The sequence below is a fragment of the Amaranthus tricolor genome, chromosome 13 (genome assembly GCF_026212465.1).
Source record: "Amaranthus tricolor cultivar Red isolate AtriRed21 chromosome 13, ASM2621246v1, whole genome shotgun sequence".
Taxonomy (NCBI): Eukaryota; Viridiplantae; Streptophyta; class Magnoliopsida; order Caryophyllales; family Amaranthaceae; genus Amaranthus; species Amaranthus tricolor.
Window position 1 is genome coordinate 14,636,110 of NC_080059.1, and position 22,304 is coordinate 14,658,413.

Here is a 22,304-nt window from a genome sequence, read left to right on the forward strand (position 1 = left end):
ACGATGTCATCGTGTGACGTTTCTTTTCTGTTTTAACAATATCATTATAATTACTTAATTAATTAATTAATTGAAAAAAAAAGAAATAGGGGATGTAAGGGGGTGGCCGGTTGTGGAGCATGGGAGGAGTCTTGTAACTCTTCTCATAATTGTGTATTATGGCACAATTGCTATCATGGTCTTAAGTGTCTATTAATCCCTAAGCCCTTTGATTCCATCACCATTTTAAACTTCAAGTAAAATACAAAGAAAAATTCAGAAATTTTTTTCTCCCTTTTGGCTCTTTGAGTTTCGGCACATTCAAAAGAAAAAAAAATATTCTTGTTAGCTCTTTGGGTTTCATCAAGTTCAATGGTTTCAGGTTGTATGAGGGTCATGGACATATTTTCGGAGTTGGAATACATGGAAGACATTGTGGACTTTGGCTAGGTTCAAAGGTAGGGCTAATCTATAGGCTACTTCCCCAATTAGTTCCAATACTTCATAAGGACCTATAAAACAAGGACTCAATTTACCCTTCCTACCAAATCTCATGACACCCTTGGTTGGTGACACTTTGAGCATTTTTCACCTACTTCAAACTCTAATGCTCTCCTCCTTTTGTCTGCATACGACTTCTGACGATCTTGCGCTCCCCTCATATGTTCTTGGATCATTATCCTTACCTTCTTTGTAGTCTCCTCAATCATGTCTGGTCCTAATCCAACGACTCATTAACATCATTCCAACATATAGGACTCCTACACTTTCTCCCATATAGGGCTTCGTAAGGAGCCATTCCTATGCTAGAATGAAAACTATTATTGTAAGAAAACTATACATACATCAAATTATCCTCCCAAGATCCACCAAAATCCATAACACATGCTCTTAACAAATCCTCAAGAGTCTGAATCGTTCTCTCTGTTTGACCATCAGTTGCTGGATGAAATGCAGTACTGAACTTTAGTATCGTGCCCACTGCTTCTTATAGCATCTTCCAAAATTTGGACAGAAATCTCGAATCTCTATTCGATACAATGTCCTTAGGCACTCCATGCAATCTCACTACCTCTTGAAAATACGCGTCTGCCATCTGTTGCATTGTCTAAGTATTCTTCATCGCTATAAACCTTGTTGTTTTTGTTAATCGATCCACTATCACCCATATGGCATTTTTCCCAGTTTTTGACTTTGGCAATCCTACTACAAAGTCCATTGAAATCGACTCCCATTTCCATCCAGGTACTTCTAATGGTTACAATTTTCCCCCCGGCTTCATATGTTGAATTTTCACCTTCTGACACGTTAGACACTTCGCCACAAAGCCTGCAACTTCACGCTTCATGTTGGCCACTAAAAGTTCTTCTTAAGATCCTTGTACATCTTATCACCACTAGGATGTATTGAGTATGGGGAATTATGGGCTTCAGTCATAAGCTTAGTCTTAAGCTCCTCGTCATGCGGTATGCACCATCTTCCTTTATACTTCATTACGCCATTTTCATCACTTTCGAACTCAGGTGCTTGACCATCCTCCTTCAACTTCTTCAATTTAGTTAACCAGTTATCCGTAATTTGCTTCACTCTGATTTCCTCAAAAATATCGGATTCAATCGTCATTCCATTCAATTGAGTACCCACATATCCATACTCTACTACTTCTAAGTTCATCCTACGAATCTCTTCACACAACTCATCTGCTAAAATTAATGCATTCATTGTATGACTTGACTTCCTGCTCAGAGCATCAGCTACCTTGTTTGCCTTTCCCTCACAATACTTCAAGTCCAGATCATAATCCTTAATGAGTTCTAAACCATCGTCTTTGTCTCATATTCAACTCCTTTTGAGTGTACAAGAACCTCAAACTCTTGTGATCAGTATAAATCTTGCACTTTACTCCAAATAAATAATGTCTCCAAATTTTCAATGCAAAGACTACAGCTCCCAATTCTAAGTCATGTGTGGGGTAATTCTTCTCATGCGGCTTAAGTTGTTGTGAAGCATATGCTACTACTTTCCCATCTTGCATCAACACACTACCTAGTCTATTCTTAGATGCATCTGTATAAACTTCATATTCTCCACTTTCATTCGGTAAGGTCAGCACTGGAGCAGAAGTAAGCCTTGATTTCAACTCTTGGAATGCCGCTTCACACTTCTCATCCCATTGAAACTTAGTGGTCTTCTTCATCAAATTAGTGATAGGTTGAGCGATTCTCGAGAAATTTTTCATAAATCTCCTATAGTATCCAGATAGACGTAAGAAATTTCTCACTTCTATCACATTAGTGGGTGTAGGCCAATTCATTACTGCTTGAACCTTCGAGGGATCTACCATTACTCCATCCTTTGTAATTACATGCCCCAAAAATGCTACCTTTTCCAACCAGAATTCACATTTTGAAAACTTGGCATACAACTTATTCTCTCTTAAAATCTCTAAAACTTTCCTCAAATGAGCCTCATGCTCTTCTCGATTCATAGAGTACACTAAGATATCATCAATCAAAACAACTACAAACTTATCCAAATAAGGCTGAAAAGTTCTATTCATAAGGTCCATAAAGATAGCAGGCGCATTAGTGAGTCCAAAGGGCATGATTGTGAACTCATAATGGCCATACCTTGTTCGAAAAGTTGTTTTGGCTATATCCTCTTCTGCAATTCGTAATTGATGATAACCTGATCTCAAATCAATCTTTGAAAATGTTCCTGCACCCCTAAGTTGATCGAATAGATCCTCAATTCTAGGAAGTGGATACTTATTCTTCACCGTCACACTATTTAAATCCCTATAATCAATACATAGTCTCAATGTTCCATCTTTCTTCCTAATAAATAATATTGGGGCTCCCCAAGGTGATACACGTGGTCTTTTATATCCTTTATCCAACAAGTCCTCAAGTTGTACCTTCAACTCTTGCAACTCGGCAGGTGTCATCTTATAAGGTGCCTTTGAAATGGCTCCTGTTCCCGGAACTAAGTCAATCTTGAAGTCTAACTCTCTCACAGGTGGCATCTCTGGAATCTCATCTGGGAACACATCAACAAACTCCTTAACTACAGGTATCTCTCCTAACTCGTCCTCTTTCATGCTCGTGTCCTTTACATGGCAAAAATATACGGGGTAGCCTTTCCTAAGATGGGTCTGGAGATTTAAGGCGAAGATAAGCTTGGTCTTTGGTGGCTCGGAAGTAGTTTCTTGGTAGGTTAGTTAATTTCTCTTAGGGCCTCTAAAGGTAATTCTCTGTTTAACACAATGGATTTTAACCTGATACTTCTTTAACCAATCCATCCCCAAAAACGAAATCGAGGCAACTAACAAAAAAACGAAAGACAACGAAAATATAATTAAAAGAAATAACACATTACTACTAAGTACTTAAAAGTACTTCAAAACAATAAACCCATTCGTCCCCACTCTCATAATTTTTTTTATTTCTAATTTACTTAAATTATTTAAAATAATTTTACCTTGTACCATCTAACCTATTTTTAATTTAAGCCTTTATCAACTTTAATTCCTAAACGACCTTAAGATTTGACCAAAACAAACCTAAGCTACTAATACCACTTTGTAACACCCCGGTCCCTCAGACCGCTGGTGACTACTCTTAGAAACTGTAGACTAGCCCCACAAACCAACACAAGTCTTTCCAGCGCACTTTGGCCTCACTCGTGCGCACCCGGGAAAACTTCCCAAGAGGTCACCCATCCTAAGATTGCTCTCCATCAAGCACGCTTAACTGTGGAGTTCTTAGCAAATGGGCTCCTTAGAAAAGAAGATGCACCTTGTTGATATGAGTAGTCTATCAATCCTTTTTCAAGCTAAATCTGGGGTATTACATTAGTCGTGTTCCGTTGTTTTATGTACCGATGCGTTAAAAACTCGTTAAACGCTTAAAATAATTAAAAATAGTAATTGGATGTCAGAAATTATGAAATTTGGTACCCAAGGTAATTGACGCGTTACAAACGCAACGGCGAAGTCGGATTTTTCACATAAAGTTTCTAAACTGTCCAAATCGATCATTTAAGTTTCTGGTTAAAGTTTACAAATCGGAACTATTAGGAATTTGATGAAAACATTTAAAATTATCAAATCCTAGTGATGTCTTAGTAGTATGGAGTGGATTAAATGTGTAAACACGTTCTAATACGTGATTGTTTTGTGTGTGTGTGATATTTAGGACCTCGATTTATAAGAGGGCGAAATTTCTATCGTTATTAAATATCGTTTGGTTGCAGTGCTTAAAGGTACACGCTTAGACCCATACTATTTATGTGGTTGTGCAAGTAGTGTTGTTTCATTTCTAATCGAGGTATTGTAATCACATAAGGATTAGACACTTCAAATAATTTGAAAGAAATTAATTGGACATTGAGAATTTATGTGTTTGTCACCCAAAGGGGTTGACGTTTGGTTGTATTATGTTACCCAAAGGGGTTAATGTATTGGTTTGGATTATTATAATTATTGTTCTTATGGCAGTTTTGGATCATTACAATCACCATGGGGGTATGCATACTTTAGCCTTTGACGACTCGAACAAGACGGGCAACATCTTAGGTCGGTGGTTGCCTTGAGATTAGCTCTCCCAAGTGTATTCCTCGAAAAAGACTTGGATTTATACTTGAACGACCGGAACAGGACGGACAACGTTACAAGTTGGAATTATCTAATAATGAATGATTTATACTTGAACGACCCGAACAGGAGGGGCAACGTTACAAGTTGGGATTAACTAATAATGAATGTATTAGAGCCTATGCATGCTAGGATAAACATATTACTTGTGTTCAACGTGATTGATATTTGTATGAAGTCTCTGACGTGTATTGGTTTGTTTCTTTGGAACCTACTGTGTGTTGTCATACGACGACTAGTAGGTTGATTGCAGGTGGGGTCTGGAGTGAGGTCTCGACTTAGAACCCGTAATCATCAAGACTATGCTATTATCTTTTTGTATTGGATTATGAGTAGAAAGAAACTCTGTACTTATGTAACAGGAGATAGTGTAGTTTTTTTTTCGCTTCCGCTTATTTCAATTAGTTAGTCTAGAGGCCTTTAGGCTCTCGAGTTGTACGTTAGAGCTTTCGCTGACATATTTTCTTTCACGTTAGTATGTTTTCTGTTTAGTTATATTTCTTTATCGACGGAACGTTGACGAACCTAGAGAAGACTTTTTTCTAGAGCCCAAGGAGTGAACCAGAATTTTTATTTTCATATAGATTATCGGGTCATTTAAACCGGGCCGTTACAGCCTGTAGGGGAGATTGCCCAAGGCATTCTCCTAGGGACCCAGTTCCATCACTTTATTCTAGAAGTGGCTGCGCCGGAGACCTCTGGGAATGTGTAGAGGGCATCTCCTCCTCATGCCGACGTACATTTGGAAGAGGTCGACCTGACGTACCCCTAGGATGTTGTGGGGTCCTCACAGAATGCGGGATCATTGCAAGGTGCGGGGTCATCCCAGTATCAATCACATCCCCTCCCCGAGCGCCATATGACCGCCTCTTACTATCGTAAAAGGCAGTCTAGACCATCAAAACTAGAATGGGTCCAAGAGGAGGATGACCATTAGTGTCTTGTTTATAATATATAGAACATTTGTGTATATTGAATATTTGTAATATTTTGACATTTGTATATAGTTTATAATATATATGTAAATGTATATATGTTTTTCTATCGTGTTTAGCATATGTTTATTACGAATTGAATGTTATTGCTCGGAGATTTTGGCGATGAATCATTCCGCCTTGAGTCATGCATTGGGCTATAATCGCTCTATTTATCTTGAAATGATGTATACGATTAATCTATATCAAACAAATAATCAAATTCAAATAGGGAAGATGATGTCGAAAATTCAACACAATTTCAATCATAACCAACGAATCCGATAGCAAATTACATAGTTTATTCGTTAAATTAAAACATCGCTAACTAAGATTGCTTCTCAAACTTTCTCATAATCCTTTTAGTCTCTTCTTTCATATGTGCCATATCATCTATTTGCCTCTTGAGATTAAATACCTCATCTTTAAGCTCTTGTTTTTCTTTAAAAAGCTGAATTATTAAGTCTCTCTGCCATTTAAATACTCTCCGGATCAACCCACTTAAAAACCGTGCAACCGAATCCTTCATCCAAGTAAAATGGACAAGCAACAAAGCCACGGCCAGGATCGGAGTCACCCCAATCTGTGTTATTTTTAACTTCATAGCCACAATCACAAAGCTCTTAAAAGGATGCTTCTTTGACATCTGAGCAAGACATATAATATATGTAAATCGGGTTAAAATGAATCGGATATTCACATGTAAATATGAATTCCGGATTACACTTTGGACAATTAAGTTAAACTGTTCCTAAGATCGATGATGTTCTAGAGATAAAGAAATAAATAATCTAAAGAAAAAGAAAAAATAAATCTGCGTAAGTCTTCAAGTTTACAATTTGAGAGCCTATCGACCTCATCAAAATAAGATAAAGTTCAAAATAGAATATACTTGCTAATATAAATAATAAAGTTCAAACGATAAAATGACATAAATACGTGTGCGATAGTCAACAAGATTACAGGTTCTAACTTTTGAATTCTCACAATCTAGCCCTACCTGCAATCAACCTTCTAGTTGTCAAACGACAACATCATAGCAAGCACCAAAGAACACAAACCAATACATGTCAGAGACTTCATACAAAGTGTTATACATGTTACATACAAGCAATGAGTTCATCCTAGCATGCAAAGGCTCTAATAGTTAAAATATCATATTTGACTTTCCAATTCCCAACTCATGTTGTTGCCCGTCCAATTCGGGTCGTCAGAATAATATAAAAGTTTGGAGAAATACACATAGGAGATCTAATCCCAAGGCAACCTCCGGCTAAGACGTTGCCCGTCCTATTCGGGTCGTCAAAGGTAAAGTATGCATACCCCTATGGTGACCGTAATGATCCAAAAATGTTATGGGAACGATAACAATAATAATTTTCATCCCAATAATTTAACCCCATATGGGTAACCAAGACAACCATCCTCAAATTCCAATTTAAAACTCCTTTCAAATTATTTTTGGTGTATAAGTCTTAAGTGACATACGACATCATCTCAAAGAATGAACACAACATTACTTCACATAACCAATTACAAAAGTATGGTCTAAGTATGTACCTTGATAGTACGGCAATTCAATTCAAGGCACTTTCACAAACAGGATGTCAACCTCTTATGAACCGAAGTCCTAAACACAGATACACACACAAAAAGCACATATTAGAACGTGTTTACACTTTCAATTCATTTTATACCATCAAGACATTACAAAACTTCATATTTTTAAATGATAAATATTAATCTCAATAACTTCCTAATTTTTAAAACACAACCAGAAATTTTATTGGCCTTTTTGTATAGTTTTGAAAATAAAAATCTGACTTCACCACTGTGTTCGAAAGACATCAATTACATTGGGTACCAAATTTCACAATTTTTAAAGCCCACTTACTATTTTTAACTAATTTAGTGTTTAAGTGACCTTTAATGCAATCGGTGAACAAAACGACAAACAAAACACACTCGAATGTCGAGGTTCAAGGCACGCCTGTCAAGGCACACCTACTGTCTACAATTTTTATTTATTTATTTATTTATTTCATTTAAATATTTATATTCCTTTAATTCCTTTAATTTAAATTCAATGATTTCTATTCCCAATATTTACAATTCAACACATACTACCACAAATCATTCTTAAAAGAAAAAGGTAAAGGACACTCTCAGTATCCTGCACAAGGCAGAGTCCGAATGAGAGTTTTTCTTTCTCCTGAAAGATGCGGACAAATCATACCCGTTCCCCTAAGGAGGGAGTAAAGAGGAGATGCACGCAGTCAAGAAGCCCCCTAACTGATACTTGCGTCTAGTATGGGTCGAACTCCAAACCTTTTGCTTCACATGCAGATGCTCTATCCATTGAAAAATCATTCTTAATAATGAAATAATCAAAATATGAGCATCCACACATACACAAATCTCAACACCTAATTAAAGACAACATAAAAAAAAAATACAAATAATTATATTAAAACATTTCTATATATAGATATATATATATATATATATATATATATATATATATATATATATATATATATATATATATATATATATATATATATATATATATATATATATATATATATATATATATATATATATATAGATTTTGGATCAAATGAGAAGGGGTATGAAAATGAGAAGGGTGAGAAGTAATCTAAAGCATTCATTTTTTTGATCAACGGACAGATTTAATTTGTTTAATTTGATAGTTGCACGCGGTTCATTTTGCTTTTTACATGTAATATGAACCGGTTTTTTATTGATTAACCGGTTCAATATATAAAGAATTTTTTTTTCTCTCTCCTACTTTACTTTCCTCCCGTTCCATCTTCCTCAAGAATTTTCGTTTGAATCTGCATCTTCCTCCCGTTCTTCAACACTTAATCTGCTTTACTTTCGTTTGAATCTCGACATTTTCATTGTTCTTCAATCGTTCTTGATCTTTAGGGTTAATTTCTGTTGATCTTCATTCTGCGATTTTACATTTTCATTCGATTTTTAGGGTTTTGATTTTTTTATTCTCGACATTTTGATTTTTATTCTGGATTTGAGTATTATTCTGTTATTTAGTTGTCATGATGATTGTCAGAAGGTAATGTTATTCTCGACATTACATTTTCATTCTTTTTCATTCTGGATTTTCATTATTCTCGACATTACATTTTCATTTCCTTTACATTTTGATCTTCATGATGATGACTTCAACTTCGATTATCACACTTTTTTTTAGTTGTCATGGCAAAAACAAGAGGTTCGTCAACTTCGAAGTCAGGTCATCAACGAGGTCGCAGTATTCCAGTTGATATTCCCTCCACTTCTAATTTACATTTGAATTCCAACACAAGAAAGAGAAGAGCTGAGGAAACTGACAATGTACAACAAAGGTCTGTAAGGTAATTTTATTGACTAGTATGTTGAATTCCAACATTGTAATTCCAACAAAGTATTCCAGGTTATCAACATTGTAATTATTCATAGTCATAGTATCATTTATTGATAACATAGTATCTTTTTCTAAGAACATTGTACATTTTTTTTGTTGTTGCAGGTTGAGATCTACATTTCAGACCAAAAGTAGACCTTCTCAATTGATCAAATTGATGAAGGGATTCACTGAGAAACAAAAAATCTCAGTGAGAGAGATTGGTTTTGGTGGCCTTCTTAGTTTAAAGTTATGTAGAAATCCATCTGCAATGCTTGGTTGGCTTGTAGATTGTTTTGATCCCGGTAGTTGTATGTTTTCAATAGACTCTTTCAAGTGCTTTCAAATTTCTGAACATGACGTATATGATGTTTTTTGTCTACCTCTGAATCCAAACAATGATGTAGAATTAGTTTCAAGGTGTGCGAACAAGTATAATCCTGATTTTCCCTTGAAACAAGAATTTAGATCCTTTTTTGGTTATGAAGATACAAATGCAGCAATTCCCTTAGAATTGCTTGAACGAATGATCCCTAAGATGATTGATGGTGGGGATGAGTTCAAGCAACTTTTTGTTTTGCATGCTATTTCTTCTTTCTTAGCCCCTACCCAAAACAGAACAATAGACCTTAAGCTTGTAAAGTCTATAGTAGATCCGAATAAGATTAGTACTTTTAATTGGTGTAAATATGTTCTTGATCAGTTTTGTGACTCTGTTGTTAGATATCGTAAAGCAAAGTTGCAATTTTTTTCTGGATGCATTGTTTTGTTGGAAATTATTTATTTTCATCGTTTGAAATTCAAGAATATCTCTTTGCCATCCTCTTTACCTCTTATCTCTCATTGGACTGATAAGGATGTGTCAAAAAGAATTAAGGAGGAAACATCTGCTAATCATTTTGGCAGTGGTTTAATTTTGAGTACATATCCTGTGAGTGAGACGATGGTGTTTGAGTATGGTCAAGCTGTTGGGTTAAAGGTGAACCACGTTGATACTGCACAACCAAGTGTAAATGAAGAATCCTTCAGAGATCAAACAGTGCAAGACGATGATAAAATTGAGTTTCAGTTGCCTTCAAATGCAATGCGTAATTCTGATATACGCCGATTAGCCGGAGATGTAAGTATAATCTTACTTATTTATGTTGCCTTCAACATAGAACACAGTAGCTATACATTGTCATAGTAACTTTTAATCACAACATAGTATCTTTTTCTAAGAACATAGTAGCATTCACCTTGGCAACAAATATTTTTCAAAATTTCAAAACAGAACACAGTAGCTATACACAGTCATAGTAACTTTTAATGATAAAATAGTATCTTTTTCTAAGAACATAGTAGCATTCACTTTTGGAAAATAATCATAACATAGTATTTTTTTTATAATGTTATAGTTACTTTAATTTGAACAACATTTAACTTTATCTTTACTTATTTTTGTAGGAAATATGTGAGTTGCTGATGCTCATGAGGAGGGACACTCAAGTTGTCTCTGAGTTTTACATGGAGAAAATTAAGTTGTTCTTAGAACAAAAACGTTCATTTTCTTCTCCTCCTGTCCCTTTTGCTGATGTTCCTTCTACCTCATCCACACCTTTTTCTGAAACCCAAAGTTTTTTCATGAATCCTACCGTGCTGAATACAATCGATGAGATAGTTGACACGGTTAAATGGGTTACCTCTATTCCAAGTATGGTGAATGAGGTTTTTGTTGCTGATGAGGGTAATGTAGATGTTTTGCATCAGGTAATTGAAGATGATGTAGTGGATGAGGTTGAATTGGATCAAGTTGTTGATGATGTGGCAAATAATGTCACTGTTTTTGAAAGCCATGGTTATGAGAATGTATTGATACATGGCAGGGCAAAGTGTTCCATTCCTTTTAGAGGTTTGAATGATAAATTTACGTTTGTTTCACATCTGATGAAATCAAACAAAAAATATATGAGAACACTTGGTTCGTTACTTCAAGAAACAGTCGACTATTGTTTTGTTTTTGACAAATGTTTCGACAATAGGTGAGTTTTTTTTTTTTGTTTTTCTTTTTTTGTGATTTTTGTTTTTTATTATACTTATTTTATTCCTTTTATTTGACAGTGAATTGCTTGTGAATTTTGAGGACAATTTGAGAATTCAAAGGGAAGAGTTTTATACTCTAGGGGATCCCTCAAAGTGTACTCATGTTTCTGTTGTGGATTGTTGGTGTTTATTACTCAATGAAAATGAAAAGAACAAACAATCTTCCAAAAAGTTCTTTTTTAATGCTAGTTCTAGTGTACGTTTTTTGTCATTTTTATTCTAAATAACTTTTCTTTTATTTTGAACTATTTTTAGTTATTTCATTGTTTATTTTTACAGCTTGCTTTGTTGGATTTTAATAATAGTGGTGGTTCTCAACAAATTGATTTAATTTATGATTCTTGGGTCAAATGGGTGGATTTCAACCAAGTTGATTTGTCTAAGTTTGATCTGGTAAGATATGTTTTTAATGATTGATTTACTTATATAGTCACTATTTTAGTTATTATAGCTACTAATAGGTAGTTAGTACTTGTGTAGTCACTTTTTTTTAGATATATTTATTGATTCAGTGATATATAATATACAGATTGTGGTTCCAATACTGAAGGGCAGTCAGTACTTCTTACTTCTTTTGAATATGAAGTTAAGAATAGTGCAATGGATTGACAATGTGAACCATACTGCTATTTCAGAAGAAGAAATTAGAAAGCTAGGTGACACTATGGTATGTGTAGCATTTTATTATCCTGAAAAACCTTTTGCCTATGTTGCTAAGATTATGAAATATTTATTAATAAATATTTAAATGAAACTTTTGTAGAAAGATTTGCTGTCAACAATTTTTGATGATAAGATGCAAGCTACTGATGTTATTCCATTATGGAAAATGGAACGAGTTCCCACTGATTGGAAAACGACTGCTAGGACTAACATTGAAAGTGATGTATTCATGATGATGAGCATGCTGTTTTTTGAGGGAACAGTTGATTTCCAGTGTCCAATATTGAATGCAGTTACGATTTTTCTTCTTAATATTATCTTTAAATGAATTTTTTTGAATGACATTCTAATTAAAAGATTCAAACTAAATGTATTTTCTTTTTATGTAGGCTCCATTGAGACATGTTGCAAGAGTTAAGATTGCTGGATCTTTATTGTTATCTGATTTGAACAAACAAAGATCTAAAGTTTTAGAAGAGGTGTCCAATTTTAAGGATAAAAGACGCTCCATTGCCAAACAAGTTTCTATCAGAAGATTAAAGATTCGTTAATGTGAAGTACAAGATGAAGTTGTGAATTTTTTAGTTGTACAAACATTTGATGGAACATAGTAGATAATCTAATTGCTGTAGTTACTAGCTAATCTAATTACTAGATAATCTAATGTGAAGTTTTTTATGACTGACAATCTTTTTCTATTTTCCAAATTAAAAAAAGAAGGCAGTAGCTATACATTGTCATAGTTACTTTTTGTTGACAATCTGTTGCCTTTTTTGTTGTTTTTTTTGAATGTTGTTTAACAATTTTGAATATATGCTCCATCGTCCATCTCGAAGAACCTGAATCAAAGAGTTTTGCATTACTAATGGATCCTCAATCCAATTTGAAAAGATATTAATTACTTACTTTTTTTTTTGAATATATGGCTAACTTCAGTACTTTGCTTTCCTATTAATTCATCAAAGATATTAATTACTTCTATTAGATGCGATTAAGTTGAAAAAGATAAAGAAGAAGTTCTTATGTAGTTATTAATGAACCTTTTTTTCTTCTAACTTGTTTGGGCACATGAATTGGAGTGTCGGGTTGGCATCAAGCAAACCAATCACCGGCCTAATCTGTTGGTAAATGAGGATGGTTTCAGGCCGGTAAAGTCGAAGTGGGTGAGAAAAAATAAAGGTTTATCAATTGACCAGAAAACCGCCATGTTTAATGGGCAAATTTAGCAGCATGTAGGAATCCTAAAATTGCAGTAACAGCTGATGTTCCTGAACCTTGTGCATCCACTAGTAAGGAGGATGCTATGAATCCAGCAGAACATCCGCGTGCTCCAATTGGGGAGATTTCACAATACCAGTGTAATCCTCTAATGACTAGTAATGGCTTTGAGGCACTACTAACTATAGATGATTGTGATGAGCACAGAACAGTGTTGAAGGAAAATAGTAGTAATGAGGCAAGTAAGGTGCATAACAAAGGAGGGGGGAATGGAGTGGATGTGCATAACCAGTCAAATGTACAGAAGACAGTAGCTATACATTGTCATAGTAACTTTTAATAACAACATAGTATCTTTTCCTAAGAACATAGTAGCATTCATTTTTGCAACAAAAGATTTTTCAAAATTACAAAACAAAAGACAGTAGCTATCCATAGTCATCTTAATATAATCTCTTCATCTATCTGTTCTTCAGCATCAATTTTCCTGCATAACAAAAATTTTGCACTTTCATTTACATAATCAAATTATTAAATAAGGATACAATAAAATATAAGCAAATTATATATTTTATACCTTCAGTGGGGTATCTTTTGTTGATGGGCAATTTCGACTATCATGATAATCAAATTTACCACAAGTTTTGCACTTTCTTTTAGGCTTCTTGCTTTGCTCAATAGTTTGTTCCTTTTCCCCAATTATTCTTTGCCTTTTTCCTTTGTTCTTTGATTGGATTGGGTTTTGTATTTCCATTGTCGAAGATGAACTTGTGCCTACTAACAATTCGATTTGTTGCTCTTTAGTAATGTCCACCCTCACATCATCACTTTCCTCCAATTTTCTACTAATATCTTTTAGGTTTTGTAAAAGTGATTGTAAATCACTCTCACTCCGTTGAGCTAAACCTACACAATTGAATATTTCACACCAAACTTCCCCCAACAACTTCCCCACGTTGTTACACTTTTTGCTCTCTTCAATCAGATTCCCATGCAAATCAAAAATAGGCTTCTTTAATGCTAGCTTCGTCCAACGATCTAAAACATATTGCTGTGGTATTTGTGTTATTTGTCTTGCACTCATAACACAAATCGCATGGGAACATAATATTCCTATCCGTTTAAATAACTTGCAATCACAATCTACCTTCAACTCGTCAATCGAACTTCCCAGTATAAATTTCACCTTGTACATCTTACTTACCGTTGAGTCCAAAACAGTTATACTTTCCACACTTTCAATCTTTTCAATACTTTGAATATAAGTTTTGAAACAAGACTTATAAACTTCATTTTGAAAAAGAAAAAATATTTTTCTAGTATAGACTTCACCGGCATGTTTTTCAATCGGCAATGGTGTTTTATATTGTGGGTTTGTGTGAAGTGATTCAGCATTGAGCTTATCTTGTTTGTACCTCTGTGCATCCATTGCACTTTCATAACTCATATAAAATTCAACAAGTGTCATGTGCGGGTTTGAAAAATGGTTGAAGAAACTATTAACACTTTCCGATCGGGATGTAGTTCTCAAAATCCCCCCCAATGGGATATCCCTAAAATATGCGGGTATCCATTGATCTCGTATACTAAATATATTAGTAAACCATTTATCTGTTTGAAGATTGTATTTGGTCATAATTCCCTCCCATTTTTCCTCAAATTCATCTTCTTCTTGATCAATATTCCACACACACCCATTTAATTCTTTCAAAAAATCTTCATTTTTGTTCAATTCCGGTCCAACTTTATCAGTCACTTTACTCATGATGTGCCACATGCAAATTTTGTGTATTGTGTGTGGAAATACATTTTTAATCGCAATTTTCATTGCAGGGTCTTGATCAGTTATCAAATATGTTGGCATACACTCCCCCATACAATGTAAAAAAGTTCTAAATAACCACTCAAAAGATTCACTATCTTCCTTAGCTAATAAACCTATACCAAATGTAATACAAGACTTATGATGATCTAAACCAGTAAAAGGGGCTAAAACCATGCTATACTTATTGGTGTTATAAGTACAATCAAAAGTAACCATTTCTCCAAATAAACAATAATTCTTTCTACTTATCGCATCGGCCCAAAATAAACGTGATATGTGGTCCTCCTCATCTAAAGCATAATCAAAATAAAACCCCGTGTAAATATCTCTTTTTCTGATAAAATTCTCGATCAACATCTTCCCATCATCTCCTTTAATATATGCTTTCAAATCCCTATGGAAATTCTTAAAATCTTGCATTGTCACTCCCACATTCTCATAACCCCCGACATTTTCCTTAAACAATCTAAAGGATTTAACCGGTCCTATATTAACCCGTGCATTCTTAGATATGAAATTTTTGTGCAACAAAGTCATTTTCCTATTACCCAATAAAAATTGACGCGATGTAGGGCTAACTAGACAATGATTGTGCGCCTCTTCGAATTTTAAAACATGGTATGTTCTCTTCGCTATGTCATATTTCAAAATCAATCTAGCTTTACAACCAATTCTTTTGGTTGATCTCTTCTAACGTGCAACAACATCTGCACTTTTCTTAAGTTTAGGTTTTATGATACCCTCCCTACTACAAACAAAATATTTTAAAAAAACAATACCCTTTTTTTTGTAGGTAGTAGATGAACGTATATCAAAACCGCAAATTTCAGCATATTTACCATAAAAATCTAAGGCTTTCTCTAAGTTTTCAAAAGCCATACCAACAAATGGCTTTTTATCAAACTCACAATGAGGAATCCACAGGGTTGAACCATTTGGGGTAACTTGTGTAATAGTTCTTGGAGTTTGAGTCCCTGTATAACAATCCAAAGTTTTTCCAAAATTAAAAAAAGAAAACAGTAGCTATACATTGTCATAGTAACTTTTAATCACAACATAGTATCTTTTTCTAAGAACATAGTAGCATTCACTTTTGCAACAAAGTTTTTCCAAAATTAAAAAAGGAAGACAGTAACTATACATAAACATAGTAACTTTTAATCATAACATAGTATCTTTTTCTAAAAACATAGTAGCATTTACTTTTTGAAACAAAGTTTTTTCAAAATTAAAAAAAGAAAGCAGTAGCTATACATCGTCATAGTAACTTTTAATCACAACATAGTATCTTTTTTTAAGAACATAGTAGCATTGACCTTGGCAACAAAGATTTTTCAAACTTACAAAAGAGAAGACAGTAGCTATACATTGTCATAGTAACTTTTAATCACAACATAGTATCTTTTTCTAAGAACATAGTAGCATTGACCTTGGCAACAAAGATTTTCAATATTACAAAAGAGAAGACAGTAGCTATACATTGTCATAGTAACTTTTAATCACAACATAGTATCTTTTTCTAAGAACATAGTAGCATTCACTTTTGCAACAAAGTTTTTCCAAAATTAAAAAAGGAAGACAGTAACTATACATAAACATAGTAACTTTTAATCATAACATAGTATCTTTTTCTAAAAACATAGTAGCATTTACTTTTTGAAACAAAGTTTTTTCAAAATTAAAAAAAGAAGGCAGTAGCTATACATCGTCATAGTAACTTTTAATCACAACATAGTATCTTTTTTTAAGAACATAGTAGCATTCACCTTGGCAACAAAGATTTTTCAAAATTAAAAAAAGAAGGCAGTAGCTATACACCGTCATAGTAACTTTTAATCACAACATAGTATCTTTTTTTAAGAACATAGTAGCATTCACCTTGGCAACAAAGATTTTTCAAAATTGAAAAAAGAAGACAGTAGCTATACATTGTCATAGTAACTTTTAATCACAACATAGTATCTTTTTTTAAGAACATAGTAGCATTGACCTTGGCAACAAAGATTTTTCAAACTTACAAAAGAGAAGACAGTAGCTATACATTGTCATAGTAACTTTTAATCACAACATAGTATCTTTTTCTAAGAACATAGTAGCATTGACCTTGGCAACAAAGATTTTCAATATTACAAAAGAGAAGACAGTAGCTATACATTGTCATAGTAACTTTTAATCACAACATAGTATCTTTTTCTAAGAACATAGTAGCATTCACTTTTGCAACAAAGTTTTTCCAAAATTATAAAAGGAAGACAGTAACTATACATAGTCATAGTAACTTTTAATCATAACATAGTATCTTTTTCTAAAAACATAGTAGCATTTACTTTTTGAAACAAAGTTTTTTCAAAATTAAATAAAGAAGGCAGTAGCTATACATCGTCATAGTAACTTTTAATCACAACATAGTATCTTTTTTTAAGAACATAGTAGCATTCACCTTGGCAACAAAGATTTTTCAAAATTAAAAAAAGAAGGCAGTAGCTATACACCGTCATAGTAACTTTTAATCACAACATAGTATCTTTTTTTAAGAACATAGTAGCATTCACCTTGGCAACAAAGATTTTTCAAAATTGAAAAAAGAAGACAGTAGCTATACATTGTCATAGTAACTTTTAATCACAACATAGTATCTTTTTTTAAGAACATAGTAGCATTGAGAAGACAGTAGCTATACATTGTCATAGTAACTTTTAATCACAACATAGTATCTTTTTCTAAGAACATAGTAGCATTGACCTTGGCAACAAAGATTTTCAATATTACAAAAGAGAAGACAGTAGCTATACATTGTCATAGTAACTTTTAATCACAACATAGTATCTTTTTCTAAGAACATAGTAGCATTCACCTTGGCAACAAAGATTTTCAATATTACAAAAAAAAGACAGTAAATATGCACAATCATAACTTAGTATTTTTTTTTTGAAGAACATAATAACATTACCTTCTGACAATTCTTTTTCATTGTTGGAAGTTTTTGGTGAATCTTTCATATTAAGCACTTTTTGTAAATCTTCCATAGTATCTCAATCTGAGTCTGTTAATCAAAATCAACAAAGAAAACGAAAATGAAAATCTGACTCTGAGTTTTGAAGATACATGTAACGGACAGTTCTTTTCCAAATACAGGTTTAATATAATATAATAGTAAATAATGCTAAGCGGAAGTCTATCGAACCGTGATTATTTCGAAAAAGAAACAAAACAAAACAGAATTTTCAATAAAAACAAAGACAAGGAAAACTTAAATCATTAAAATATAATTTTACGTATTACATCTTTCGTTAATACATAATTATCGTTTTTACATACCCATAATATAAACTACATACTTATAATATCCTAATCTCACATAAACAATACAATAGCTTCTTAATAACTTCATGTAAAGTTACCTGCAGCATCTGCTCCCGAAATATGGGAACAGCCGATGGAAATCGGTCAGCTTTAAAAAAAACCGAGTATAAAAACTTACCGTAATTATGCAAGTATAGAGAATATATGCATTGCAACAAATAATATGTAAAAATAAGTGCATCACAGTAAAAAGTTATGCAAGGTATCTTATGTATTGTAGGGAATTCATTTTTATATTAGATTCATTTATATATATTAAACTTCTGGTCCTTCTGCTTGAGTACCAGGGCGTGATTTACTAACACTTCTGCTTGAGTGTTAGGGCATGGAATCCGATTACTTATTTAATGAATGCAACACATATGATCTTTGTTTGATATATGTAAGGGCCTGTTAGGGTGAGGTAAACCAAAACCCCTAACTTAGTGGGAGTCGTCACTCCTCCAGTATAATGTTGCTCGAGCCACAGATCAGGTTAAACAACCTTACTGTGTTCGCCGTATTTTACGTGCCGGAAAACACGTCCCACGTTTTTTACATGCCGGAAGCATGGTTCGGCATTTCCTTACTATCAAGCCTTTTTATTATCATGTTACTGTTTTCATATAAATGCAACATTACAATAACATACAATAGAAATAAATTCATTACGACTTACATACAAATAATCATTTATTACTATTAAAATCAAAACTAAATGGGTCTTTCGTATTTATTTATAAATAAATTTCAATTATGCTTCATTATTTTCTTAATAACTTATTTTTAGATTTAATACATGAATAATTAATTTTCTTAAGATTAAAATCTACATGAAATATTTTAAAATAAATAACTTATTATTAATTGAGTTGGTGTATATTCTTATTCACCAAAATAAATTAATTTTAATTATTATTTTCATTTTTCTTTCTTTTTTGCCTACAATAACAAATTAGATTATTAATTTATTTCTTTAAAATTTAAATATCACAAAAATTTTACAAAAAAAAAAAAATAATTTAAATGAAATAAAAATACAGTTTTACTAAAATAAATTATTTTTTTCAGAAATAATTATTTTTAACCCAAATTTATGAATTTCTTTATTTTATGCATTTTTTTAGCAAAAATTAATAATAATATTTATACTTCACTATAATTCACGAAATCAATACAAAACTTATATTTCATATATATATATGTACAGAAAAATTTTCGTTTAAAAATATTAATTTTTACTATTTTAATTAAAATTATTTCAGATTATGCGGTTTGTTTTTTTTAGAAAAACAATTAATAATAATATTTATACTCAACAATATTTCACGAAATTAATACACAGTCTATATCTCATATTTATATATGTACAGAAAAAATTTCGTTTAAAAATATTAATATTTACTATTTTAATTTAAATTATTTCAGATTTTGCGGTTTTTGGCAATTTCAAAGAATAAATCATATAAATTAAATTACAACGAATTAATTCACCAAAATTTCCAGAAAATGAAATTTAAATATAATAAACACATATAAAAATTTATGGGCATAATTTCATGTAAATAAATATATGTAAGAATTAATACCTTTACTAATATCACTATTAATTAATTCCCTTTGTTGTAGAATTTTTAGCCACAAAATTAGCTTCCTCCCCTTGAATTTCTATAATTAACACTAAATACTATTATTAGAAAATTTTTGAGAATTTTTAGGAATTTTTCTAGGGTTTTTTTGGAATTTTTAGGAATTAGATTATCTTTGTGAAATTATTTTATTTTTTTTTTTTTCTGATTTCCTTCTTCTGTTTTTTTTTTTTTTTTTTCCACGGCATGTTGGTCTTAAATAGGCCATGATTAGCAAAAATTATCTATTATCTAATTTTACTTCATGGGCAAGAAATAACAACAAAAATCCAAGATATTTATTCTTGGTTTATGTAAGGGATAAGACTAAATTAAATATTTTGTCACCTAGCCTTAGTCTTGCCGCCCACTATTTTAGATTTTTACATTTTTTTTTTTTTTTTTTTATATTATATATATTTTTATTTTTAATAAATTAATATAGGAAATAAAAAGATTAAGTTATTGTAGGTAATTTAGCTAGACTTAATATTTAGGTAATTTATTTTAAGAGAAATAAATTATACATAAAAGAAAATCGAGAGCTTAAAAACGATTGGAATAAAAATTCGAAACGGCATTAAAAAGAAAATAATAAAACGAAATGATTATTGAATTTGTCAAAATATTTAAGATTAAGAAAAACGGTCTGTTACAATACATAAATCCTAAAATGTAAATCTTCAATTAGCATACCTTAATTCAAGGGAAGAAGAAGATTCAAATCAAGATCTGAGTCTGTAAATCAAAATCAACAAAGAAAACGAAAATGAAAATCTGACTCTCAGTTTTGAAGATACTAAATCGAAAACGAAAATGAAAAACTAAGAAAGCAATCAAAACAAATCTGAATTTGTAAAAGGTACACATAAGAAATCGAAAACAAGTGAAGATTTTTGGCAGACTAAGAAATCAAGAGAAGAGGAACATTTTCGCAGAAGAAAACGAAAACTAAGAAATGAATCAAAAAAAATCGAAAAATAAAAACTATAAAATGGTAAATTACTAATTTGCATACCTTAATTGAAGAGAAGAGGAAGATTTCGCAGAATAAATCGAAGGTTTTTCGAAGGTTTTGAAGGTTTTTCGAAGATTTCGCAGAAGAGAAAGTCCCTGTTCTTCAAAAAAACCGAATTTGCATTTTTTTTTTACTTGCCCTATTTTTTCCGGCTTGATATCCAGACCATTAGATCTTTGAGAAATCGACGGCTCAAAATCCTTCTCACCCTTCTCATTTTCATACCCCTTCTCATTGGATCCCTCCCCTATATATATATATATATATATATATATATAGTTCATTAGCTATTACAAGCGGTTTTTTTTTTACTTTTAAAGAAAATAGTTGTTCATCTCCTTCTGGGTATATTCTTTGACATTTTCTCTTCTTTTCTTCAACATTTTCTTGCTCTTTCTTAATTTTTTTAAGGGCTTTTCTCTATCTTACTGCATCACTCTCTCAGCCTACATCTTGATTCTTCATATTCAAGCTTGTAAGTACTAATTTTTGTTTTTGATTTATTAGTTTAATGTATAAGGATTTTTTGATTTTTGCGATCTTGTTTTTGATTTTTTCATTTGTACTTTTATTTTTGAAGCTGGTTTATTTCTTGAATATATTTTTATTTTAGATCTTGTTGTTGATATTTCTTCCAATTGTTTTTCGATCTTCATATTTTAGGGTTTTTTTAGTTAGATTTTGATTTCTTTGATGTTTTTTTTTTTTTTTTTTTTTTTTTTTTTTTTTAAGTTTTGTGGTTGATTTTGCAAATTGATTTTATTTTGAGGAGGAAAGATTTTTTCAAATCCTATCATTTTCTCATTATTGAAGAAGACAATGAAGGTAAGTTAGAGTTTCATAATTATAGTGTTGATTGTGTTAGTATTATTGAAGTTTGTGTGTTTACTTTTGTTAGTTCAATGATGGTTGATTGATGCACAGTGTGTGCTAATCCCATTGTTTCTTACTAGTTATGAAGTTATTTTTGACTTTGTTAATATTTTCTCTTTATTTTTCCTTATACTAATCTGTTTATGACTCATTAAGCCTATTAACTCAATTGGCAGAGCACTCTATTCTTTGTATGGATTGTATGGAGTATGTAGGTTCAAATCCTACATAGGCTATTATTTTGTATTTTGTATTTTGTAAAAACAATATGACCAATTTTTGTGATATTATTGAACATGTTAATCTTATTTTCCAACATTTTGATCTCATTTGTAAAAATAGTAAATCGGCTGTTTTGAATTTGTTTTTCCACAATTTCATATAAGGAGATAGTATCTCATTATAATTATAGTATCTTTTACTAAGAATGTAATGACCCGTCTTAATATAGGGTGTATACACTCTCATAAATAAAAAATAAAACATCTAAACTTCAACTTAATGTTTTAGGTAACCCTACACTCTCTTAGTCTTATTCCCCAGTCGATCCGAGTGAATTCAATCATCACCTGCAACAACTAAACAGCAAATTACCACTTATTGGCCAATAACTAGACTGTC

The 22,304-nt window shown here is 32.1% G+C and overlaps 2 protein-coding genes across 2 annotated transcripts; both read right to left on the reverse strand.

The window, feature by feature from the left end:
* Window positions 1-12,680: 12,680 nt before the first annotated feature.
* On the reverse strand, window positions 12,681-15,503 carry LOC130798141 (protein FAR1-RELATED SEQUENCE 5-like). Its single transcript, XM_057661021.1, has 2 exons — window positions 13,575-15,503; window positions 12,681-13,484 (listed from the first exon to the last, which is right to left on the reverse strand). Exons 1-2 carry the CDS (start codon window positions 15,357-15,359, stop codon window positions 13,476-13,478), a joined length of 1,794 nt encoding a protein of 597 aa, XP_057517004.1. The 5' UTR covers window positions 15,360-15,503; the 3' UTR covers window positions 12,681-13,475.
* LOC130798142 (uncharacterized) lies at window positions 15,503-20,408 on the reverse strand. Its single transcript, XM_057661022.1, has 3 exons — window positions 19,754-20,408; window positions 17,773-17,865; window positions 15,503-15,796 (listed from the first exon to the last, which is right to left on the reverse strand). Exons 2-3 carry the CDS (start codon window positions 17,846-17,848, stop codon window positions 15,513-15,515), a joined length of 360 nt encoding a protein of 119 aa, XP_057517005.1. The 5' UTR covers window positions 17,849-17,865; window positions 19,754-20,408; the 3' UTR covers window positions 15,503-15,512.
* Window positions 20,409-22,304: the final 1,896 nt, after the last annotated feature.